At 35.8% G+C, this 27,141-nt stretch overlaps 1 protein-coding gene across 1 annotated transcript in view; it reads left to right on the top strand.

Annotated features, from left to right (window-relative positions):
* Positions 1–27,141, top strand: part of MYO3A (myosin IIIA) — a 231,609-nt gene that overhangs the window by 10,827 nt on the left and 193,641 nt on the right. The window contains exons 3-4 of the mRNA XM_032848954.1: positions 4,171–4,355; positions 7,125–7,259. Of these exons, the coding sequence (XP_032704845.1) occupies positions 4,188–4,355; positions 7,125–7,259 (303 nt within the window). The 5' untranslated portion in view covers positions 4,171–4,187. The remainder of the gene's footprint in view (positions 1–4,170; positions 4,356–7,124; positions 7,260–27,141) is intronic.

Consider the following 27,141-nt stretch of genomic DNA (forward strand, 5'->3'; position numbering starts at 1 on the left):
GGGTTTAGAGTCTTTGGGATATATCAGTGAACAACCTGGATAAAATTTCAGTGCTCATGGGCTTAAATTCTAGTAGTATAGAAAACCAATAATTAAAACATAATAAACCGGAAGTGTTGTAGCAAGATAAAAAGGAGATAAAAAATGTTATGAAAATATAGTGGGGAAAGAGGGAAAGAGGGACCAGGAATTTGGAGATAGGATAGGGTGGAGGGGGGAAAGGTGGCATTTTAAACAGGGTGGTTAGGATAAGACTTACTGAGGATGTGATGGCTGATGCAAGAATTAAAGAAAGTGAGGAGTAGGCAAAATGGATATCTAGAGAAAGAGCATTCCAGGCAGAGGGAAAACATAGCCCAAAGGGAGATCAGCCCTGCTGTGTTTTAGAATGAGCATGAAGTCAGTTTGGTTATTTTAGTAAAGAAGAATGGAAGAAAGGTTTACAAAAGCAGTCAAAATAAGTGTTAATATGACTGATAAGATCCTGAAGTAAGATACTTTTTTCATTGTAATATGGTCTTTTTTTAATCATGAAAAAAACCCCTCAGCAGCTCAATATATAATAAATCAATTCAAAAAGATGATTTTTCATTTTTTAAATGTAGCTTTTAAAATGGAAGTACCTTTTTGAATTATGGTAAATACATATGTCAAAATATATATATAATATATACTATAACATAATGTACATATATGTGTACAAAATATATACTTACTGTATATATGCCAAAAAGATATTTAGCATATATGATGATATAATTAAGAAGTTATTCATTTTTATGAGCTAGAGAATTATTTTTTATTCCATGAGTGGTAAAGGACTAGAAAAAATAAGAACAATCATTGCCATGTAGGATACAACCTACTATAATCATTAAATAATTGGTTGTTTACTAACTGATATTTTATTCTTAATAATAACCTATCAGTACTGGAAAAAGTACAGCATAAAATTCAGAAGACTTGTTTCTATTCTAAGGTTTTGAATTCTTTAATGTTTAATTTTGAGGATGTCATTTTAGACTTAATTTCATCTACTTCTTGGGAGTTTTTTTTCTTTTAAATGACATTTGACTAAGTGTATTCTGTTTCCCAAACACCTGGGCTTTAGTTATTCTGTGATTATTGTTTTATAATTTTTTATAATATAACAATGCACTGCTTTAAATATTTATCTTACTGAGAATCGTTAAAGAGGAAATTATATTTTGGACAAACTTCCATTCATGTTTAATGTCCAGCTCCAATCCTGCTTATTTTCTGTATCCTTTTATGATCACTCCAGAATTAATTGCTTCTTCACCTGGGTTTCTATAGCACTTTAAGCTTGTTTCCATTATCTGTCACTTTTCTTAATATTACTTACATATATCTATCCATGAGTTGACTATCTTTGTATCCCCAAGACTCTAACATACTCTGCATACATTAGGTGTTCAGTCATTCTTATGCCTGTATATTTAAATGCCAATAGTTAATTCCTAACAATTAATGTCGCAGAAATTAAAATCATGTTGAATAATGCTACCACTTGAAAAGCAGTATTCTGTATAATGAATGTCTCTTGTGGATAAAAATGCTTATTTCAGGCATTTAACAAGATTTAATTTGGTCTTTTGGTCTAACTTTTACATTATATGGATGGCATAAATGCTTATTTGCATGACTCAAGTACATAGATGTAAGAAGTAGTTATCATGTCACTGATTGTGAAATCACTAAAGGGGATGATTATTACTGATTACCTCCTACTTATTCCATTGCATTTTGGATCAAAGGCACAAATTTCAGAAAGATTAAGTGTTCTGAGAACTATTCATGAGGGTGTTTTTATGTAGTGATGTAATTTTTAGAGCCATTCATAGCCATTTATGAGATGATGTGCCCTTAAGTATAATGAATCAGAACATGATCCTTATTTTGTTTAGAATTTCAAAATTCTTTTCTGCTCTCCCTAATCCTTATTTTTTTGCTAGGCATTATTCTGGGAATGGCAGTTACAGTAGTAAAAATAAAGCCTATACTCTTTTGTAACTTTATGTAGGTTGGTCAAGAAAGACCCTTCTAAGAAAGTGATGCTTTAGCCAGGATCTGCAGGCTGTGAAGGAACTGAAGAAACAGACTAGTTGAGGCCAAAGAGCAAAAATCAATGATAGAATCAATGAGAATGAATTCATGTTTGATGCACATTGGTTTGTAGTCTTCAGGATGAGAAGTTTGTAGTTTTAAGGAGTTTGTTGTTGCTTTTGTCTTTTCAATTATTTATTAAGTACGGGCATCAATTGGGAAATTTTGTGCAAGGGGATAGAGAATAAAGAAGAACAATTTGAGGACAGAAAAATGTGAGAACAGAGATCACTGTGAAATAGTGAGAAAGGAATAGACAAACCAGGGAAACACAGTAGGACTTCTAGGTAGTGTTCAGGGTCTACTTGTAGGTTTGTTATTCTGAATTTGAAGTGAAACCAGTCAATATGGTTGTGTAGTTTTTGTCTATCTATAGTCACGGGTGTGAGGACATGTAGGGTTTAATCAGACTTGGCTTTTTTTATTCTGGGAGACTGATGGCAGAGAAAGAGGAACAAGAGAGTTAAGGGTATTTGCAAGGAAATCATAATAATTCAAGCTATAGAATTTATGCTGGGAAGAAGCAAATGAAGAAGGAATGAAAAATGAACAGGTTGATGGCTATAAAGAGAGGACTCAGTGGATCAGTGGTGTAGCTGAGATACAAAATTGTGGTTAGACTGATGAATTTCATGGGCTGACATTATTATGTAGCAATGATACCTATTTATTAAAAGATACGTTTCTGCATGTATGCGTACACATACAAGCACAACTGCACACAACTTTTTAACACCAAAGATAGCGTTTACACAGATAATTGAAAAAATGTAAGGGCCACCAGAAGTTGTGGGAACCCTTTCTGTTACTTTTTTTGTTTGTTTGTTTTTTTGTTTTGGTAATTCTATATAAATTGTTGAATATAATATAGGAAGAACATAGAAGGTTAAAAACATTACTGGGAAGTCAAGAAACCTGGGATCTTATTTCAGGTCACATATAACATCTGCTTTTAAAAGTCACCTGACCTATTGGCTGTATTCTAATTATTTCAGCACTGTGCCAGGTGTAGGGCATATTGTAAGATCGGATAAACATGGGTAGAGTGCTACATGAGTACAGGGCTGGACATGCAACCCACATGGGATGGACAGTGGTCGCATTCAGAGGTAATGACATCTAAGCCAAGAGCTAAAAGATAAGAAGGTGCTGGAATTTAGTAAAGAAACCACAGGCAGACGTGGGAGGGATTCATGTCTACTAAGATCCTTAAGCAAGAAAGAAATGAATTTAAATGATCCCGAGTGACTGGTGTGTAGTATCTGGGAAAAGAAGAGTTGAGACATGAAGCTAGGACATTAAGCGAGGGCCATACTTTAAAGGATCTGGTAGGTTGTGTTAAATTTCATCCTAAAAGTAGTATGAGAATCTGGGTGGCTCAGTCAGTTAAGCATCTGCTTTTGGCTCAGGTCATGATCCCAGAGTCCTGGGATTGAGCCCCACATTGGCTTCCCTGCTTGGCGGGGAGACTGCCTCTCCCTCTCCCTCTGCCTGCTGCTCCCCCTGCTTGTGCTCTCTCTCTCTCTTTCTCTCTGTCAAATAAATAAAATACAAAAAAAAAAAAAACAACAACAACTCCTAAAAGCAATATGAGGGGACCCATTGTTGGGTTTTACATAGAGGAGTGGTGTAAGACACAATCACTTCAAAGTGTAGGATTTGCCTTGACAAAATTGAATTTTATCATCTCTAAGGTTAATTTTAATTTTTTTATTCATTACGTTAATATCTGAATATAAAGCAGTATATCAAAGTGATTTAAATATGTGCCTCTTATTTTAATATGAGAAGAATGAAGAGCAATTAATATGGGATTGTATTAAACGTAGAAATAAAGCCCTGTTTACAAAGGATTATTAAACTCATATTGATCTGTTTGCAAAAAGAATTGAAATTAAAATTTTCTGTAATTCTGAGTACATTTGGTTACTGCTGTGTATTTTCTATCATGTCAGTGAAATGTTAGATATTTTCCCATGAGTTTATGTGTGCGATTTAATATCCCCAATCAAATGTAGCTGAAACTATACTTTTTCTCTCTAGGGATTTAGACTTGTGAGATGCTTCCATTAACTGGAAAAACAATCATCTTTGATAACTTTCCTGATCCTTCTGATACATGGGAAATCACCGAAACAATTGGCAAAGGAACTTACGGGAAAGTTTTTAAAGTGCTGAATAAGAAAAATGGCCAAAAAGCAGCAGTGAAAATTCTGGACCCGATTCATGTATGTCACATTATTTTTCAGTTTTTTCCTGCGAATTAACTTTGTTTTCATTTGTACTAAAGAGTTAAAAAGTCTATAGAAACTTAATTGATTTGTCACAATGTCAATTGCTGTTGAAGAAAATGTAAAAAAAAAAAAAAGTCTGTTTGTTAGGTTTTTCTTGTTTATACACTTAACACATGCAGTAGGGACCAATAAATATTTAATTGAACAGACATGTAATACAAATAAGTAAATGAATAAATACAGCTCTTAATAGCTCATCAGTTGATTTAATGTTATTTTAGATTTCAAAAAGTTTGTAAGAACAGGCTCAAGGGTCTAGAAGTCATTCTCAGATGTCATCTTGGCCAGATCTCTTTTTCTTCCTGCTTTTATTGAGGCTTCAGGCAGACTATCTCTTAAGCTAACCCAGAAATATTTTATGTTAAATTATATTTCTCTCAGAGATAGGAAATTAATTTTCAGGTTTGCTGAAATGTTTCCAAAGCAGGAATGGTATTCCCTTATAATCAGGGTCAGTTTCCTTGTGAAGAGCTGAAATTTCATGTGTAGTCTTTTGGCCTCTGTAAGTGATGCCCCAGTAGGGGTACTCTTTTTGCTTTTTTTGGAATAGCAGTTGTGATAAGGGAATCTTCCTAGGCTTTTTTTGGGGGGGGGGCCTTGAAGAGTGTAAAGAAGTTGATGAGTTCCCCTCCCGCCCTTTTTTTTTTTTTTTCTGGGAATGAGAACTGGCTGTTTTGGAACATTTTCAGCTCCTGGGAAATATGTAGCTCCCCCGCAGCACTTGGGTGAGCCAGAAGGAGGTCAGTGATCCCATAATCCCCGAACTTCTATTGAGAGCAGTTTCTCCAGTTACCTGACCCTTGCACACATGATGGGGTGACGTGATATGTTTGGGAAGAACATGGGACTCCTGGTCCTTGTCATAGCTCTTTCACTAACAAACTGTAGGACTCTGCAAAAGGTCTCCAGGATTGCACTTTCTGTTTTTGATTGTTTATTCCTACTAAACCCATTATAACTACAGCGTTTCATATTATTTTGAGAAGAGGAGAGGGAGAGTAGGGGTTCATTTTCAAGCAATAAATTACATACGCTGGGGGAAGAAAAAGAGAGAGCTATGTCCAGACTTAACTGATGCTGAATGTTTTCATATTCCCCTATTGGAAAGTTCTCACCATTTTTTAAAAGATTTTGTTTATTTGTTTATTTGAAAGAGAGAGAGAGAGCGAGCATGAGCGGGATTAAGGGTGGGGGGAGGGGCAAAGGGAGAAGGAAACACCCCACTGAGCAGGGAGTCTGACATGGAGTTCTATCGCAGGACCCCAGATCATGACCTGAGCCAAAAGCAGATGCTTAACCAATTGAGCCACCCAGACAGTCCTTACCATTTAAACTGAAGGAAGAGAGACACAAATACAAATGAAGCTGTACCAGAGTGACTGTACCTATCTCCTCTGGTCTTTGCAAGTATAGGTTGGGGTTCATGATGGCAAGAGAAAGGGCTCCAGCCGGATCCCATGTCTGGTGCCATAACCAGCGTGTCTCTCCCATTCCTCCACTTCTTAACGGAGAAGGACAAATGGATTATGAATACATGTGGACATTGTTCTTTTATAATTTACTCCTGTTTCATATCCTATGAACCTTTAAAATCATGTTTTGTTCTATTGCTTTAATAAAATATATTGGTTTTATAACTCTGTTATGAAATTGGCTCTTTTGCTGCTTTTATTCTTGTCATAGTACATGTATGTTTTTCCTCAGAATTATCGATTTCCTCTTCCTTCATAATGTCACAAGCCAAATAAAAAAGATTTATAAACAAGAGATTATAATCTTTGTGAAATAAATTTAAATGCATCCCAAGCATTTTATAGAGTGGCTTTTTCTTAAGTAAGAGAGTCTATTATAACTTTTGATACGAGATACAATGAATGGGATTAGAAAGAAGGAGGCAGGGGACTTGCAAGCTAGTCCTGATTTTACACTAACCAGCTCTGTGACCAACCTCTCTGAGCTTTACTTCTTTTTTTCAAATTAGAGCTCTGGTCTATAATTCTTTCCGGCTCTATGATTACATGATTTTGTCATAAAACAATGTGGACACTAAATGTTGCTGTAAAAACAGTGTTCGAAGCCTTTCTCTTATTACTACTCTTGAGTCCTTTCATGGGTTGTAGTTTTCTACAAACATGACTAAGTGTTTATCTTGCATCTTTGTTGGCAAGGGTAGCAACCTGTTCTACTTCTGGCGACTGAGCCTGCGAAATGGCATCTTATGTGTAACTTTATTTTACTTTTTCAGAAAGATAGGCATTTATTGCTTGTATGACTACTTTTTGAAAACTTCTATATATTGTCTATTTCCAAGGCACCAAATGAACCACCTAAAAGTTTTTATTTCAAATCAGTGGCTTTGCCACAGAAACAAAGGTAACGCTGCAAAGAAAGGAATATCCTTTGGAATCCTTCTTCATGTATGTTTCTTCCTAATTGCATACAAAAATAGTCTTTTATTTGTCCCTTTTTAACTCAGTGAAATTAACATGATTAGAGATGTATTTGATTAGCAGGAAAATCACAATCTCTCCCCTTACATAATGGCATGAGAAATTTTAATGTGTACTATTGAGCACAATAAAAGCCATTATTATAACCTTGCTTTGACAAAATTAAATTCTCTATTTGGCGGTCTCTAATGTGTCTCTTTGACGTAATTCATGTTTTTCTCATGGTTTTCTTCCTTTGACTTTTTGAAACTAGGACATTGACGAAGAGATTGAAGCAGAGTATAACATCTTAAAGACGCTTTCCGACCACCCCAATGTGGTCAGATTCTATGGGATGTACTTTAAGAAGGATAAAATAAATGGAGACAAGTTGTGGTTGGTTCTTGAGGTGAGTGTTTCAACATTATTCTCTGTGTGGAAATTTACAGTGTAGCCTTGGGATGACTGAATGTTTATGTAACATGGACACCAGGAAACCCTTCCTTTAATTTGTTCCTAACTGGTCTCAGGCTTAGCAGAATGTTGTGCCCCGTTCTGGCCTTGTCCTTTTAGGACACATTAGGAAATTAAAGAAAAGCCACAAAGACTATTAACGACTAAGAGGAAACATCTCCACAATAAAAGACTCAAGAAACAGGGGTTCTTTGCCTTGCAGAAGAACAAGCTGGAAAGGGACTTCATTAAAATATTGATTTATTCATCCGTATTTTGCTCAGCTAACACGTGACAGAGGCTCTGTGCCAGGTGCTAGGGTACGAGAGAAAATTAATGTAAGTGAGGCTTCATTAGACAAAAATGGAAAGCTGTGATTTTTTTTTTTCCTGCCCTCATTGAATACTAATGTCATAAACTATAGAACCAGGTATTTACATTTACGGGGGAAAAAAACCATTATCAGAAATGGTGTTGAATACTAAGTAAGTCCCCAAAGGGAAGCTGTAGTCTCCTAGGAGTGGGTTCTCTCTGATGCAGGAATACATACAGGAAGGTGCCCTGTTAAGTAAGGTAACTGTCCTAAAAGAATGTAGTTTTTCTAATTTTCATTGAATATTATTAAAGTGAGGTAATCATTAATTCTGGTAAAATTCACAAGTGTTTTAAATAGTTGCTTTTATCAAACTCAGGACTAGGAAAACCTTCATTGGTTCACTGTAATAATATATATTTATTATGTTCATTATGATTTTATTATCATTTGATTATTGTATTTCTTTCAGAAAGTTTTGTTGTTTTTTTCTGCAGTGACACACTTATAAATTGTACGGTTTTCATACTTTATATTTTTTCTATTACGCCTTTTAAATAATTCTTTAAATGATTTTAAATAGCTGATCATTGTAGAAAATGCTTGAAACTATAAAAAGAACCACTGTCAACATTTAACATATTTCCTTCATCTTTTTTTTTTTTTGGTATGTTTAAAATGATTGGCGGTATTATTTATGAACTTATCCTATTTTTTCACTCAACATAATTTCAGATAGACTTAATCATTTTTACTCTTTGCAAAATAAATACATTCACCTGGTTAACAAAAAGCAAGGAGAACCAAAAGGCTTGTAATACAGAGCAGTAGGAATGCCGATTCGGTTAGTGGTGCCTCCTTCTCCTGAGCAGCTCTGTGCTTATGAAGTGTATCTGGAAATACATGGCTGAGGTTCTCTATTCCTTCATTTTATAATCTGTGTTCTGAGTTTTAGCTTTCATTCTTCTGGAACCCTATGTCATCCTGCTCCACAGTGGAGTTCTGCCACATATCAGACCGAGCTCTCTGGTGTCTCTGCTGGTCACTTACATGGAACCCACCATTCCCTGAATCCTTTGGCCTCCCCTTTCCAAGCTCACTTCCCTGTTTCATACACCTTCTTCTCATTATCCATTGTACTGATGCCACCAAATCTTGAGTCCCTTCAGTTTCTCTAGGGAATAAAACCTCCAGTCTCTTGCCTGAATGTGTAAGTATGTGAGGAGTGCTGGGACAGGCTCCTGGTTGTTGATATTTTGTATGTGAGATAAGAGGGTGTCAAGTCTTTTGAGTAGACACTTCCAAAGGATCCCTTGTTTTCTGCCCCTCCCTTCCCAACTCCTAGGTTGATGTGCACAGGTAACCACAAAATAGTTCTCACCTAGTGCTTTATTTTGTGGCTTCCCTCATTACCAAATCAGTCATCACCACTCAGTCTTTCCATATTGAAAAGTTTTGTTGAAATCTTTTATCTACTGCTCTCTCTTTTTCTGTTCTCTTTTTTCTTGTGGTTTATACTTTTTGATTCCCTTACTAGCATTTTAATGGAGATAAATGAGTGAGAGGAAATACATTTACATGTTTCATCAACCACTTTTAATTCTTTTAATTCCTTCCAGAAATCTGAAAGTGTTTTCAAGTACCCTTTCAGAATCTAAAACTGTGTATTACATTATTTTATGGAAATTTAAAAATTTTTTAAATAACCGGTTTTGTTCTTTAAAAAATAGGCAGTGTATTATCATTTGAGAATTACTTTGTTTTTCTCCATTAAGATCACTTTATAGTTGTAGTTAAGTCACATATTAAAATGAAGCAAAACTTGTAGTCATCTAAACTTTACTTAAGTAATAGAATGTACATTATGAACTTAAAACATTTTCTCTAAAATAAATGGAGAATTTTCAAAGTTTATTTCATGTTTTTGTTCATATTTGAGATCTAATGCTGTGCAGATCCTTAATGTGGTCTTGAATAAAATTCTGTATCTTTATCCTTCAAAACATTTTCAGTGATGCATCTTCAATTTTTTTCCAATGTGGAATCACTGGTAGAGTAGCATTTCAATGGAGAGTCAGGTAGGCCTAAATGGCAAGGGTAAATGTATTGCCCAGAGTTCAAAAAAACTGAATGAGATCAGTCATTGTCTTTTATGCCTATCAAATCTGTATTCTAATTATATTGTCATTTCTCAGTATTGTCACTTGAAATTAGGTGAGAGTTGGAGACACCTGAGCATAGTGAAATGTTCTTTTGTGAGAGCAGAAAAGATTGATTAAAAGGGTTTGGGACATCCAGTACAAGTAAAGCAGCTTCCTGATATAATGAATCAGCAGAGACTTAACAGTTTCATTGAACTTTGTGTTTTATTATCAGATGGAGGAATTGGAAATATCCCTAAATGGCTTGAGGAAAAAAAAACTGATTGTTAAAATGGTATTTTGGAAATCTGATCTATCTGAGCTTGCAACATGAGGGGAAAAATAAAGGAAAGCAAGAAGTTGGCAAACTGTGTATAAGATAATTGATTTACATATGTAAATTAGACTAATTACATACACACTGAAGTGGCTTGATGTACAATTACCTGATTTATAAACATGAACGGTACAGGTGCTGTAGTACCACGCTTTCAGAAAATTGGCTTGTGGCATCAATACCTTATTCTACAAAATGACTGCTAATTATACCTCTTATTGTAACAAAGCCCAAATAAATTATTTTGCACGAGGATAACCAAAGAGTGGCCAGGGAGAGGCTGTGATATTCCCCCAGAGTCATGTTAACAGTGATGGGCTTCTGGCGTAAATCTGCTTCAAGAAGGTGGTGTCCTCTGGGGGGGTGAGTGATTGGAGACACCCCTCATTGTCAGCCTGGCATGTGGGGAGGCCGTCCCAGCTTGGACAAACTCCTGCTTGGTGATATTTCACCATGAAAAATCATTTTATTTATACTTCAATCCAAATAAGAAAAATAAGACCTACTCCAATCTTACGGGCCTCTTTTCTCCATTATTTAGTTGTGATTCTTGAATTATTTCTTTCAGTTTGATACAATTTTTCTCTTTCCTGTATTTTCCCTTTGTACTTTCCTTTCATTTTGTTTTATTAAGTTTTTGAGCATTAATAATACACAGAGCCCTGTTTGGGAATTATTTCCTTCTCAGTTCTGTACTTTCACTTTCAGATGGGCTAATTGTTGCCCAGATTTAGGAAAAGAGCGCTAGCTGCTAGCCCTCTGAAATTCTAGTTGCATATTTGAAATGGAACTGTCCAATAACAGATGGGGTGGAAAGTTTTCTGCTGTGGGAACCGATAGAATGTCTATGGGGCTTTTTATTGTCACTTAGTATTTTCGGTTTTTCTAATGATGTAGGTGTAAAGGCAGTACCTAATATTTTTTTTTACTTATATCCCATTTTAAAATACCATACATATATTCGTGTCTACTTATTATTACCATATTTCTTGACTGACCTGCTTAGTAAAATGTAGATACCTCTTTTTGTCTTTGTGCTTTGTACGCTAGTGTCTATTCTGAGCCTCAGTAGTGGAGACAGAGGGTGGGAGATGGTCAGCTTTCTGCATATGTTTATCACTGACCCAGGAGGCTAAAAACGATGAGTCAAAATTGAGTTAAATCAGTCTGGTATTAAGCATTTGCTACTGATGGACACAAAGGGAACTGAGATTTAACAATAATTACCCCCTTCTTGGTTGGAAGAAGAGCCACATTTTAAGGAGGTAAGGAATCCAGCCTTCTGTCCCAGGGCCTTTTTGCTTAGTGTGCCCTCTGCCATAATGGAGTAAAAAATCAGAGTTCAGACACCTTTCTGTGGAGAGACCCCTCCCTTTATAATCCCATTTTAGCTATAATTGCTCCTTTCCCGGTGGTGCTACGGATTGCATTCTGTGAGTTATCTGAATCCGTCCTGATTTGTTCATTCTTAACAGTGACATCGCTTTCTCCCATTGCTTTCCAATTATAGCGGTTTTTCTCTTTAAAAAATTATATCCCTTTCAAGAGATCGAAGACTAGAAATTACAGGTAGTATTGGGAAGCACAAAAATTCAATAACTAGTCATAAAGGCACATTTCAGGGAAACACAGTTTTCATAGACAATAAATACTACTCTGATTCTCATGCATTGTTTTTACACTTCCCTCTGGTCGGTAAGATAAAACTTGTCATGAGGAAAGAAAGCATAGGCTGATGGAAAGAACGTGAGTCACCACGAACAAGTGGTTTGTATTCGCCCAGTTAACCCTTTAATGTTACCGTGTTGGAGAGAACATGTACACAGACCGGGTGACAAAGCCACTGCGGGTTTGTGGGTGTGGGAGGGGTCAGGGAAAAGCGGGGCAGGAGTGGGAAGCTTGGCTGAATTGTCCTAATGACACAGCATTGTTCCTTCCTTCCTTTAGCCGTGCTCAATTGCAGTGGAGTAGCCAGCTGACAGGATGATTCCTTTCATGTTCTTAGGGCTGGAACAACCCTTCCCGCTCTCCTATAAAAACCTCTTATTTGGTGTGCTTGCAACAGAACAGACAGCAAATTACCTAGAGTCTTTCCATTTTATTTTTTTATTTAAAGGGCAAGATGGAAAAAGCAGTCTAAAAGTCTAAACTTCTTCACCCTCTCTTAACGCAGGAAATATATAAATAATAAATACCACACTTGTATGTCTTTCTTCCCTAATGGTACTCCAGTGATTGCAAAAGCATCTGCTCTTTGAGTGGGACTGAAATCTGTAGTATTATTTCAGGGGGGAAAAGCATGAGGTCACCAGAGATATTTTGCCACTTGGCAAATCAGTATATTTTTATCAGCCACTAAAATATTTCTGCTAAGTTCTTTTCTTTTGATTGTTTTTTATCATAGATTTCTTATTTCTAACTTTACCAGAATTTTATGGCATTTTTCTAAGAATTTTGAAACCTTTTAGGATGAGGGAATTGTTTTATATCTTGATTTAGTAGTTACGTGATTGTATACAAATTACCAAACAACATCATACTGCATATTTAAATGAGTCAGTTATATTATGTGTCAATGATACCTTGAAAAATACTGCTTCTAACGTACACATTAGAAAAGTAATGTGAAAACTGATGTTAGACACTACCCATTAGGAAACATCTATTAGGTGATAGTGCCATTCTAATTTATATTATATCAGTATTTTATTGGAATGCAGAATTTGGTACATTATTTTGTTGAAATTAATCAGACATCCACACTTTGAAGAGGTACTTTCCAGACCATGTGAAAAGATGCCCTTCTGTTATTTGGTATGTGTGTAGGTGTGTGTGCGTTAGTGTATAGAACTTAAGTTTTCTCATACAGTCATTTGTTAATTCCATAGGTATACTGTTACTTTGGGCCAGGCCCAAGTTACAATGATCTATACCTATTAGTGCCCCTTTCTCTTTTGGTAGGTTTGCGGTATCCAATAGAGAACCAGAAAAATGCTGTCATCATGGTGCTTATAGTCTAATGTTGGAGAAAGACAACATAGGCTAAATAAACTAATTAAATGATTATACATTTTTGTTAGTGCTATGAAGAATATAAACGAGGTGTTAATAATTAAAGAGAAGACTTTTTTTGAAGAGACAAGTCAAAGAAAGCCTATTTGAGTAGGTAACATTTTAATCTGCCCCCTGAGAAAGAAAGGATAATTGGTTACTTTTATTTTTTAATATTTCCTCCAATACTCTGATGATAAGCATCACTCTGAGAATGAGCTTTTGGAAACTGCTTTTTATAACAAGTACTAAAGTGATTCTTATCAAAAGAAAGTTCATGGGGCGCCTGGGTGGCTCAGTGGGTTAAAGCCTCTGCCTTCGGCTCAGGTCATGATCCCAGGGTCCTGGGATTGAGCCCCGCATTGGGTTCTCTGCTCAGCAGGGAGCCTGCTTCCTCTTCTCTCTCTCTGTCTGCCTCTCTGCCTACTTGTGATCTCTGTCTGTCAAATAAATAAATAAAATCTTAAAAAAAAAAAAGTTCAGAAAACACTGTCAGAGGTTCTCAAATTTCAGAGTACATAAAAATAATCCTGGACTTCTGCTTCTGGCCTCGATAATAACTTCTGTCTTCATGTTTTTATACCACAAATACCTAGAGAACTGAATAAAATATATTTTTATATATGAAACACTTTTCAAACATTGAAAAAAAGCTCAGGACTATGACATTGGTAAAGGAGATAAATAAGGGGAGTTCTACAATCACCTCAGCTTTATTCTGGGAGCCAGTTTCCAGACCACAGGCTCTAGGAGGGCATTCCCATGGAGGTCAGTGTAATCTTGCAGAACTGAAAAGACTGGAAAAGCAGATGTGGCTGAGTCTTGCAAAGAGATGATAAGCAGAAAGAAAGCTTCAGAAATGTGCAAAGAGGTATTTGACCGAAAACCAAGCTGGTTATATATGGAGCAAGATTTCAGGTAGTTGGGTAAAAGATCAGGGAGAGAATTACTGAAAAGTTGTAATCTGAACAACTACCAGAGTTTGTGCAGGGTTGAGAGATACTTGAGTTCTGACCAACCAAAATGGAGAAACTTTGTGAAACACCTGAGACATTTAGTAAACCCCTTGAAAGCTTATGCATTAGAGGAAAGGCTAGTTTAGCCCTAGAATAAGAGCTACCCTAGGCATACCCATAAAAAGTTCAAAAACAAGGCTTGAAAGGTTCACATTGGTCCATAAGTAAATTAATTGTATGCCAGAACAAAACTCAGCATTCATTAATGGAAGACAGCAGAATCTAGGAATTCAAATATAAAATTAATAAAATCTAGTATCCAGTAAAAAATTACTCAATATATAAAGAAGCAGGAAAATGTGGTTTTTCAGAAGATTCCAGAAGATTCAGATTTTTCAGAAGAAAAATTAGTCAATAGGAACAGACCCAGAAATAACAAAGTTGATGAATTAGGAGGTAAGAATTTTAAAACAGATATTACGAATAAGTTCAAGAATTTCAAGGAAAACCTGAACATGATGTCGAAAGGGAAACTACAGAAAAGAACTAAATGTAACTGCTAGAACTGAAAAATATATCAGTAGTGAAAAATATATAATATTGAGTTTAACAGCAGATTAGAAGTAAAGTGTGTGGAAGTGAAAATCAGTGAACTTGAAGACATGAAAATAAAAGCTGTCCTGACTGACCAGATAGAAAAAATGAAAGGGGGAGATAAAAAGACCCTGTGACCTACAGGACATTACCTAGTATTCTAAGCTACATGTAATTGCAGTCTGAAAACAGGAGTGAGGGTTGGGGGAGGTAATGGCTGAAATCTTTCTGAATTTTGTGAACACTGAGAAACTGTAGATGCGAGAAGCCCAGAATCTCCATTGTAGGAGAAACAAAATTACATGAAGATATGCCATCATCAAGATGTCAAACACTAAAAACGAAGAAAAATATATAAAAGCACCAAGAGGGAAAAAGATTTCATTACATTGAGGAGTCAAAGGTAAGAGTTGCTACTGACAACCAATACAGTGGAATGGTATCTCTAAAGCAATGGGGGAAAAAAGCGCTCTCAACATTTCTGTGTACAGTGAAAATGTTACTCATAAATGAAGGCAAAATAAGGACAGGCATTTTCATCAAAGGACAAGAATTTACCACCAGAGACATGTACTATAGAAAATGTCAAAGAAATACTTTCAGGCTGAAGGAAAATGATTTTAGGTGGAAACTCAGAGGGGTGCCTGCATGGCTCACTTCGTTGGTGTCTGCCTTTGGCTCAGGTCATGATCCTGGGGTGCTGGGATGGAGCCCCACATCAGGCTTCCTGTTCAGTGGGGAGCCTGCTTCTCTCTCTCCTTCTGCCCTTCCTCTACTCTACTCCCAGTTGTGCACACTCTCTTTCTCTCGAACAAGCAAATAAAATCTTTAAAAAAAGATGGAAACTCAGATCTACAAAAAGAAAAGAAAAATACCAGTAGTGGTAAATAGAAGGATAAATAAGAAACTTTTTATTTTATATTAAAAATATTTTTAATAGTATCATTTAAGTATTTCTAAAAGAGAAATCATGAGTTAAATCCACAATTTTAGCTACATATTTTGGGGGTTTTAGCATGTATAACTAAAATGTATGGCAAAAATAACAAAGACGGCAGAGGAAAAATGGAAATATATAGTTTTAAGAGTTTTACATTATGTGTGAACTACTGTAATATTATTTTAAGGGGACTGTAATAAGTTAAAGAGGCATATTGGAAACACTAAAGCAAGCACAAAAAAATAAAATAAAATGAGTAAGTATAGCTAATAGGCCAATAGAGGATAAAATGGAATACTACAAACATTCAAACCAGAGAAAGTAGGAAAATAGGAAAAGAAGATTAAAAGAAAGAGAAAAAAATAGGAAATGGTAGACTTAAGCCTAACCTGATTTGTAATTACATTAAATGGAAATAGTCTAAACTCTACATTTCAAAGGCAGAAATGGTCAAATTGGATGAAAAGCAAGACCAAATACAAACACTTTAAGTATACAGAGAAACAGAGATAGAGGGGGAGGGATGATAGACAAGTTAAAAACAAAAGAAAGTCAAATGTACTTAAGCTTTAATATGTACTCAATAACAAGGCTTTAAAATACATGAAACTATTAGAATTGAAAAAAGAAATGGACATATTCCGTTAGATGTATTTATTTATTTGAAAGAGAGAGAGAGAGAGAGGGAGGGAGGGAGGGAGGGAGAGGGAGGTGAAGAAGAAGATTCCCTGCCAAGCAGGGAGCCCAATATATTCACAACGTTAGATAGAAAATTCAACATTCTATCCCCAGTAATTTAAAGAATAAATAGAAAATCAGTATAACAAAGAACACTTGAGTTTTCTGGACTATGAAACAAATCTCAACAAATTTAAAAATAGTGAAATCATGACAAGTATATTGCCTGACCATAAGAGAATTAAATTAAAAATGAAGATATCAGAAAAACTCCCAAATATTTGGAAATTAGACCATGTACTTCAAAAGTAACCCTTAGCTCAGAGAGGAAATTTTAAGGAAAATGAGAAAATAGTTTGAAATGGTAATGGAAACATGACATATCAAAGTTCTGAGATTCAGTTAGGCAGTGGCTAGATGGACATTTATACTTCCTTTCAATGCTTATTTTAGAGAAGAAGAAAGGTTCAATGCCAGTGTGTCATTTTTTACCTCAAGATGCTAAAGAAATCAAAGCAAATGAAATCCAGTGGAAGCTGAAGAAAATAAATAATGAAGATAATAATAAGCATCAATAGAAAATGAACAAAAACAGAGAAAATGAAAGCAAAAGTTGGTTCTTTGGAAGTCATTAATGAACTGGACAAATATCTCTAGATAGATCCAGAAAAAAATGATGACGTACAAATTGCCAATTTTAGGGATCAAATAGGGAAATCACTATTGTATCTATAGACATTAGCATGACAGTAATGAAATGTAATGAACAAATTTATATTTTTTGGAGATTTTTTATTGATTCATTTATTAGAGACAGAGGGTGTGCAAGAGGGGTGTGGGGGGAGAGGAAAGGAGAGAGAGAATCTGAAACAGACTACACTGAGCATAGAGCCTGTTGTGGGGCTCCACCTCATGACCGCAAGATCATGACCTGAGCTGAAACCAAAAGTCAGACGCTTAACTTACTGAGCCACCAAGCTGCCCCACAAACAACTTTACGTTAATAAATTTGGCAACTGATTATCTGATGTTGTCCTTGAAAGACACAAACTATAAAACTGGTATGAGAAGTAGAAAACGTAAATAGCTTTATATTAATAAAAGAAACTGGGATGCCTGGGTGGCTCGGTGGGTTAAAGCCTCTGCCTTCAGCTCAGGTCATGATCTCAGGGTCCTGGGATCGAGCCCCGCATCGGGCTCTCTGCTCAGCAGGGAGCCTGCTTCCCACCCCCCTCTCTGCCTGCTTCTCTGCCTACTTGTGATCTCTGTCAAATAAATAAATAAAATCTTAAAAAAAAAAAAAAGAAACTTAATTCATAATCCTTCCCATAAAGAATAAAGAGAATACCAGACCCAGTTTCTTCACTGGTAAATTCTATCAAATATTTATACCAACTAAATTCCAGAGAGATATAGAAATTATTCTTCCTGTATATTTCTAGTCTGTCTTACTTATTTTTACAACTATCATTGTTATACATTTCACATAAATGGTACAATAATTTTCATAACTACTGTATATAATTTTATGTATTTTGACAAAGTTGAGAGAAGAAAAGACAGCAAGTGTATAATCATAGAGTTTTTTATATTAACTTTCTCACTTAACATTTTCAGTTCTCTTCATTTCTTCCTGTGAATTCCAGTTACCCTCTGGTATCATCACATCAATCCAACTTTTTTCCAGCCCACCTCTTTAGCGCTCTTACTGCCAAACATAATGCATTTCTATATACTGTAGACCAAATAATACAATTGTGTACATATTGTTTTATAGGATTGCTTTTTAAATCAGTTAAGGAAAAAGTAAGAAGCATGTATACTTTTATGATAATATAATTACCTTTACTGGGGCACCTGGGTGCCTCAGTGGGTTAAGGCCTCTGCTTTCGGCTCAGGTCATGATCCCAGGGTCCTGGGATCGAGCCCCGCATTGGGCTCTCCACTCAGTGGGGAGCCTGCTTCCCTCCCAACCCCTGCCTGCCTCTCTGTCTACTTGTGATCTCTGTCTGTCAAATAAATAAATAAAATCTTTAGAAAATAAAAAATTTTAAAAAATAATTACCTTTTCTAATGCTCTTTATTTTCTAATGTGGTTTCAAATAACTCTCTGTGATGACTTGCTTTAATCCTAAAGAACTTTCTTTAGTATTTCTTATAAGTTGGATCTGCTAGCAACAAATTATCTCGATTTTGTTTACATAGCAATGTATTAATTTCCTCTTTAATTTTGAAGATATTCTTGCTGGATATAAGACTCTTGGTGGACAGATATTTTTTATTGAGCCCCTGGAGTATATCTTCCTTCTCCCTTCTGGGCTCAGTAGTTCCTGATAAGAAGTCAGCAGTTAATCTTATTAGGGTTCTTTTTCCCATAACAATTAATTTTCTCCTATTATTTTCAAGATACTCTTTTTTTTTTTTTAATCTTAGGCTATTTTTATTTTATCTGACTATGGATCTCTTTGTGTTTATTCTGTTTGAGTTCATTGAGCTTCTTGGATGTATAGAATAATATTGTTTTTATTAAACTTGGGAAGATTCAGCTATTGTTTCTTGCACTATTTTTTTCTGCTCCTTATTCTTTCTTTCTTCTGGCCCACCCATACATTTATATGGGCATACATACATTTCCTTGAAACTGTTCATTTATCTTATTTCTATCTCCTCTCACATTTCATAACCTCTATCAATCTAACTTCAAGTTTGTGGGTTCTTTCTTCTGCCACTTCAAATCTACTGGTGAGGTCCCCTGTTGAATTTATCATATACATTACTGTAATATAATTTTTGTCTCCAGAACTTTCATTTGGTTCTTTTTTTTATGAGTTCCATCTCTTTATTGATATTTTTTATTGATGAGACATTATCATCATACCATTCCTCACTTCTTAAAGCGTGATTTTCTTTAATCCTCTGAACATATTTATAATACCTACTTTGAAGTCTTTGTTTACTGAGTTCATCATCTGGGCTCTCTCATGGGTAGTTTCTGTGGCCTGCTCTTTTTTGTGTGTATGAATGACACTTTTCTGTTTCTTTGCATATCATAATTTTTTTGATTAAAACTGGATATTCTGTGTCATATATTTAATGTATTATAGGACTTATAGATATTGATAAGGGAAAGCTTATTTTTTTGTTTGCTTGTTTTTTAGTAATTTGGCTTATCCCCCATGGTATGAAGCCTCTGTTGTTCCTCCTCAGAGGGTACGCTTTGGGCATGTGCAGTCACCCTCAGATGGCAATGGGTTTAACAGTGCTTTCCACCTCTCCTTCCCTGATCTTTCTAGAAGGCTTTCTGTCTCTATGGTGAACACTCCGTTATTAGGCTCCACTAATTGCCAGCTGATTCCTCTATTGTTTTCAACAATGTCCTGGAGCAAAAATTACTTCCCAGTCTGATCTAATTAATTTGGGTCTATGCCTGGGTGCTTTTTGAGGTGAGTCCTTTGAGATTTTTCTGACCCCAAGAGAGTTATTCTTAGCTGTTTCTTTCCTTGAATCTCTCTGTTAAGCTAGCTGGTCTGTGGTTACCTACTTATTCTCATGGAGTTACCTGCCTCCTTGTAATTACCAAAGCCTCCACTGTTTTCAAGAAAATCCTTAGGCTTGATCTTCCCCACTTTCTCTCAGATGTCAGATCCAACCTTGGAGCTCTCTGTTTTTGTGGCCTGCCTCTCTCCCTGGGCAAAATATCTGAGCCACTGTTCTGGAACTGGCAGCATGTCTTGGAGAGTGGCCCATCTCATCCTGTTTGAGAAGCAGCACTGTGGATTAGGGAGGTGGACTCTGTAGCTGGCTTGGTAGCACAAAGTTGGGTAAGGGGTGAGAAATGCTGGTGGTCTGCCCCTCCCAAAAAAGATACCATAGACCTCCCATTCAGGAGCTGATGGGAGGGGCACCCTATCTTCTTGGTTATGTTCACGCTGAGTAGGGCTTTTGTCACTATGCCCTGGTTGGGGGTGAAAACAGCAGGGTAGTTCGGTTGCCACAGACTCTAACATTCTTACCAAGATTGAGTTTTGTTCTCCAATGTTTCTTCATTTGCTATATGTCCTATAATAATTTCTGAAGACAATTAAATGGTTGTTTATTTTTAAATTTTTACCAGTTCTTGTTGTTTCATGGGGGAATAGGTCCAGAGAGTTCTTCACAATTCCATTCAGGGGGAAAAACCAGTCCTATGACATCTTTAAGAAAGAATCAGTCTTGTTGACTCATCTATGATGCCAGCATTATACTGACAAAAGAAAGTGAAGATATTACAAAAAAAGAAAACTATATTCTAACATTCCACATACCTATATATATAAATGTCCTTCGTAAAATATTAACAAATTCAGTAACATATATGAAAATGTTAATAGATCATGATTAAATGGGCTCTATCCCTAGCACACAAGTTTACTAAAATGTTAATAAAAAATTAAAATTTTCTGCATTACAAATCACTGCATTAGAAGAATCAAAGAAAAAAAAAATCATGGAAAATCTACCAAAATTCAATACCCCTTTGTGATAAGACACTTTCAGCACATGAGGAATAGATGGAAATTTCACCTAACAAAGTGCATCTACCCAAATTTTTAAGAAATAAGTAAAAAGCTTGATGTCTTCGCAAAAGCATATATATAATATATTCAATATCTTTGGTAAAATTTAAATTAAAACCACAATCACACTGTACTACACATCCACTAAAGTGGCTATAATTACAGACTAATAAAACAGAATATTGGTGAGATTGTGGGGTCCATCAAACTCTTCATTTTGCTCAGGCAACATGAAATGGCACAGCTACTTTGCATATGGTACAAAGGTGTCTTCTAATGTTACACATGAACCCATATAATCCAAGTTTCACCTGTAGGCATTCCCTAAGACTGGTTTCTACAAAAATATTCAAACACGAATGTTGATGAGCAAAGTGAAAATTAGAAATGAGTTTTAGAGAATACAAGTTTCTGCTTTTGTGGCCTCCCACAGAATATGGTCTTAAGACTATATATGGCCTTAGAGCATTCCCAGAATGAATGAAAAAAAAATTGACATCACAAAGACTTGCCTGAGAAAATATAATTCTTGTTAAAAAGCCATAGTTATTAATATGGTGGATATTGTTGCAGGAAAAGCTAGATAGATGAATACAATAAATAAAGAATCCAGAAACAGATCCAATAATGAAAAAAAAATTGAAAAATGGCAAAGGTCCGAAATGCCAATTATAGAAATTAGTAGCCTTCTTTCAGAAATTTGAGTAGAAATATATGCTTTCCAAACATCGTGTAGACACAATACATTTAGAAAACTTATAAAGGCTGTCTTTGGAAGTTAGTTGTAATGGTCTGTTTATAGAATCTCATCCCTTTTGATTTAGATTGTTTTTTAAAATGTTCGACTGTAGCCTGACTAGAGAATTCATTTTTAGTGCTGCTCTGTTATTAGTGTAACTCTGGTTTAAGAAAATTATACTTCAGTTTTTTTTTATTAAAGAACACTAAGGGCTCCTGATAGCATTGTGTTTCAAAACTATACTTAAGGGTTTTCAGTCCCCCATTACAAGTCCCCATCTTAGTTTATGTTGGCAATTTAAGAATTGCATAAGCTAAATATGACAATTCATTCATCTGGATGCAATTCTTCTCAAAGGAAAACCTAAGGTCAATTTCATTTTTAATGATGTATTGCCTAATTCAGAAACATCATTTTATATATTTAATCCTTCATGATCATTTAAAAACAAGTACACTTCGATTTAAAATTTATTGTTTTTACTTTTCTTTATATGAAAGAAAGGTACTTTGTGCTAGTTGAGCAAAAGCATATTTCACCAAGAGTATTGGTATTTGAAATACCAGTAATTCTAAGTGAGGTTTTGAGAATTCATGGTGCTGTTTCATTTTGAGCATCTTTAGGAATAGTTCAACCACACATTCATTTGTGGTTTATTGACATTTGGCACCTATAGTCTGTTTCATAATTTCCATGTTTGTTATATTTGCCCTCTTCCCCCGTTGGGCTTTCATTTCAACTTACTTTCTTAAACCTTCATTCAGAAGACTCTTTTCTATCCTAGAGACTAAACCACAGCAGCCAAACTTTGCTATTCTCTGTACAGAACATGGGTAGGAGGCATTGGGCAGGGTCCAAGAAGAGGGAATCGTCCACATCTTCAATTCCTCTTGGTCAAGGTCCACACAAAGCCTCAACGCAGTTAATTTCCCCTACCAGCAGACATGACCATAGTCAAGCAGAGAACCAGCATAGATTCCATGAGGGGGAGGATTTTCAATTTAAAAATATTTCATCATTTGTGATTTTCTCTGTCATTAACCTCTTAAAAAAAGACTATTTGGAGGCAGTTTTTTTCTTCAGCATAAGTAATCAAAAATAAATAAATAAATAAATAAAATGAATCAACAAGTAAGTGGGCAAAATGTCTGTGCCTCAAGCTATGTAAAATGGGAATTTTATGACTTCAAAGGGCAGGCGTCTAGATTTACACACTCTAACTTTTGGAGCTATAAATACTAGAAGATATAAAATCTGAAGTACCTATACTTTGCAAAGTAGGTACACAAAAGAAAAAGACATTTTCGCCTTTCTCTTTGTTTCCCACCTTAACACTACTCCCAGATGGAGAATGAGACCTCCTGATAAAAATATCGCACATCAGAGTCTCTGTACTTTGGGGAAGTTCTGTCTCTGATTTCATTGTTACTTTCCATCCCTTTGCAGTTTTATGTTGTTTTGTTGTCTCTTTTCTTCCTGGTTTCTAAACAGGAGTTATTTTTGGTCTTTGTACTTTAATCTCTCTTTCCCTGTGAGGGTAGTGTTTAGGATCTTGGGAAGGTGAGGCCCAGGTGAACATTGAAAACAGACTAGATGCTCCCATGGAAGGGTGCTGATAGAAGGTCCATGCTAAGCAGTGGTAAGGGACCAGTTCTGTCCCTCATCAAGAAGTCTTCAAGACTCTCAACTTGAGGTAGACCGTCAATAGCTATCATAGGGTCATGCATGTAGTAGGCACCAAATATTTTTAGTTCAAGTGCACTCTCTAACCAGGCACTAATTATTTAATGAAACCCTGGAAAAGCAATGATGGTATGCAAATGGTTAGATTGGGCTTGGAATTTTAATAAAACCTAAGTATCAGAAACTAGATATTTTAAAAGCTGCAAGTATTTGGATATTTATTTTAAATAATACTTCTGAAAACAAGTTGCATGTATATTATTAATAATCACAATATATAGCAAACAGTACAGTAAAAAATATAAAAGGAAAAAATAAAGCTTCTGTTATCTCAAACTCACATTATCTGGAAATAAAACACGAATATCTGGTTTTCATAATTTATTTATTCTCTTTAATTTACTCGTCCTTCCATATATTAAACTCAAATAATGTTTTGGAGTTTTCTTTTTCTTTTTGATCTGTAATTTAAGGATTTTAGTGAGCGCTTTTTTTTTTTAAGATTTTATTTATTTATTTGACAGACAGAGATCACAAGTAGGCAGAGAGGAGAGAGGAGGAAGCAGGCTCCCTGCTGAGCAGAGAGCCAGATGCGGGGCTCAATCCCAGGACCCTGGGATCATGACCTGAGCTGAAGGCAGAGGCTTCAGTCCACTGAGCCACCCAGGCTCCCCAAGGATTTTAGTGAGCTTTTAAAATCCTCCCCACTTTAGAAGTTTTCTTTTCTTTCTTTTTTTTTTTTTAACTTTTTAGTCATTGATTGGTAATTGGTCATTTTTAAAAAATTTTGGTCATTCTATCTTCAGATGGTTAAAAGTTTCAACCAATCAATGATCATTCTTTTTCAAATGTCGTATGAAATAATTACATTATTGAAACAATTAATTTATTGTGTTATTCAAATTATTTATAGTCCTGTCTTTGAGAAGCTGGTTCTGAATTTCATCTAGAAGAGTACATGTGCAGGAAGAGCCCAGAAATTTTTGGAAAGATAATAAGAGATGACTTATTTGATAAACCAATTGTTAAACAAGCTTTAAAACAGGCTTTAAAACAAGTTGATACTTCACAAGAACAGAGAAATCAGAGGAATTTCGTAGATAATCTAGAGAAAGGCCCAGGCATTCACTGGAATGCAGCGTATAGCAATGGTGACATCGCATACAGTAGCAGACTGTCTACTGGAAACAAACTCAATATTACACATTTAAAACCCTGGAAGTGAGGGTCACCTGGATGGCTCGGTCAGTTGAGAGTCCGACTCTTGATTTCAGCTCAAGTGTCAATTTCACGTAGGGCGTGGAACCTGCTTAAGATTCCTTTTCTCCCTCTCCCTCTGCCCCTCCCCCACTCTCTCTCTCTCTGAAATAAATAAGTCTTTAAAGAAAGGAAATAAATTAAAAAATAAAATACTGTAAGTGAAATAAAGATCAAAATATGTTAAAAGACATAAAATCATGAAAAGAAAACACAAAAATGTTGTAATGATCTTAGTTTAGGGAAAAGCCTTTCTTCTAAGCATCACCAAGTAAAACAGGGAACATTAAGAAAAAAGTTGATAAATTTGAATCCGCCTCTCCCCAAAGTACACTTCTGAATTGCAGAAGACACCGTAACCAAAGTCAGTACACCAGAACAGCAGGAGAAAACTTGTCAACATCTTCAAGGGCAGATTCTAGCCTGTCTTTAAATCTTTTCCTTTTTTCCCTTCCAACTTGATGTTATCAGTCCATCTATGGTATTCCACAGTACTTGCTCATTATTATTTTCCCATGTAAATAATATATTTTTCCCATGTAAATAATATAATTTTCCCATGTAATAATTTAAGACTTAATGTATAATCTTGGTAACTGTTATTTAATCTCTTTAATGCAGAGTTTTTCAGTCTTGGGCTGTCAGTTTTAGCTCAAATGATTGTTGATTGTTCTTAACAATATGCATTTAAGGTATATTACACCACTAGTGGGAATGCAGAATGGGATAGCTACTTTGACAAATAGTTTGGATGATGCTTAGAAGGTTAAACATATGACTCATAGGACTCAACAGTCCCCTGTCCTAGGTACTTACCCAAGAGAAATGAAAAGTATATTCATGTAAGGACCTGTATGCAATGTTTACAATGGTTTTGGTCATAATGGCCCCAAATTAGAAATACCTCAAATGTCTTTCAGTTAGTGAATAAACAAACAGTGGCTTATCTCTTCAATGGAATATTCAGCATCAAAAAAGGTAATGAACAGTGGTGCACTTGGATGGCTCAGTTCGTTGAGCATCATATTTTTGATTTTGGCTCTGGTCATGATCTCTCGGTCATGAGACTGAGCCCCACATCAGGCTGGGCAGTGTGGAGTCTGCTTGAGAATCTCTCCCCCCTCCACTGCCGCTCTCCCCGCTCATGCTCTCTCACACTCCTCTCTCTAAAACAAACAAGCGAAAAAGGAATGAACATTAAAACATTAGGAAAGAAATATTCTTTTCTAGAATATTCAATATTCTAGAGAATTCTAAAAAAAATTTCTAGAAAAGAAATACTCAATAGAGATGAATTTTAGATGCATTAGGTAAAGTCAAAGAAACCAGACTCAATGGGCTTCAACCTTATGACTCAGTTTCTATGACAGTATTGCAAAGGCAATGCCATGGGGACAGAAAACAGATTAGTGGTTTCCAGGGGCTGGGTAGGGGTTTGATTACAAAGAAACACAAGGAAGATTTTTATGTCCTGAATTTTTTCTGTATCTTGATTGTGGTAGCGGTTAGATGATGAATGCACTTGTCAAAACTCAGAATTTCAGTTAAATTGGGTTAAATTTATTTTATGTAAATTATATCTCAATATACCTCATTTTAAAAAACAAAGTGAGAATTTATTACAAAAAAATCCTGTATTCTAACCTTGACTCAATGGGAAAAACAACTGAAATAAAAGTTGACTAGAGAAAATAAAATTTAAACTGCTCAGTGTGAATTACAAGGTTGCATTAGTTCTTCCTGTATTTCATTTTTTATTTTATTTCCTGCACATTCTTTAGGGTTCCTTTATCCCTCCCTCCCCACCCCCCCAACCCTGCAACTTTCCAGCTATTTCCTCTTGTGTTAACATAATAGTCAGCCCCAGAAGATGCAGCCAAAAAGAAGCCACACTTTGGAGAAATTGGAAAGGACATTTAGTTTCTCCACAGTGATTTTTAGATATTTTAAAACCGGCCCTAAAATTTGGTACTTTTTCTTTACTTTTCTTCTTTCTTTCTTTCTTTTGAGAGAGGGAGAACAAGCAGGGGAGAGGCAGAAGGAGAGAGAGACAGAGAATCTTAAGGTTCCACACCCAACACAGAGCCTCATGCAGGGCTTGATCTCATGACCCCAAGATCATGACCTGCGTTGAAATCAAGAGTCAGACACTTAGCCAACTGAGCCACCCCAGCACCCCTAAAACTTGATTCTTTGAAAGTGCCATGCAATTGAAAGAATTTTGAATTTCTTTTCAATTTTGAGTAATTTTTTGAGCCAGTCATGCTAGGCCACAATGGGGGCAGTGTGACCCTGTTCTCTGCTGCCTAGACAGCAAGGGTCTTCTGTTTGTCCCACGAAACATTGTTCCCCTTCCTGATGCAGAAGAAAATGCAGGTTTGGGAATGCTGGGGCCGTACCTCCTCTCTGAGCTGAAAGAAGTTTTCTTTGAATTAGAAAGACATGAGCTGCAAATTGGCTAAGTGTGAAGGCTCCATTCTAGAATCAGACTGTCCAAGTGCCTCTCTTAGCTCTGTCACTACTGCATGATCTTTTGTGAGTTACTTTATCATTTTGTGTCTCACTTTCCCAATCTTTAATACGGAGAAGATCA

The sequence above is a fragment of the Lontra canadensis genome, unplaced genomic scaffold (genome assembly GCF_010015895.1).
Source record: "Lontra canadensis isolate GAN:19392208 unplaced genomic scaffold, GSC_riverotter_1.0 scaffold215, whole genome shotgun sequence".
NCBI lineage: Eukaryota > Metazoa > Chordata > Mammalia > Carnivora > Mustelidae > Lontra > Lontra canadensis.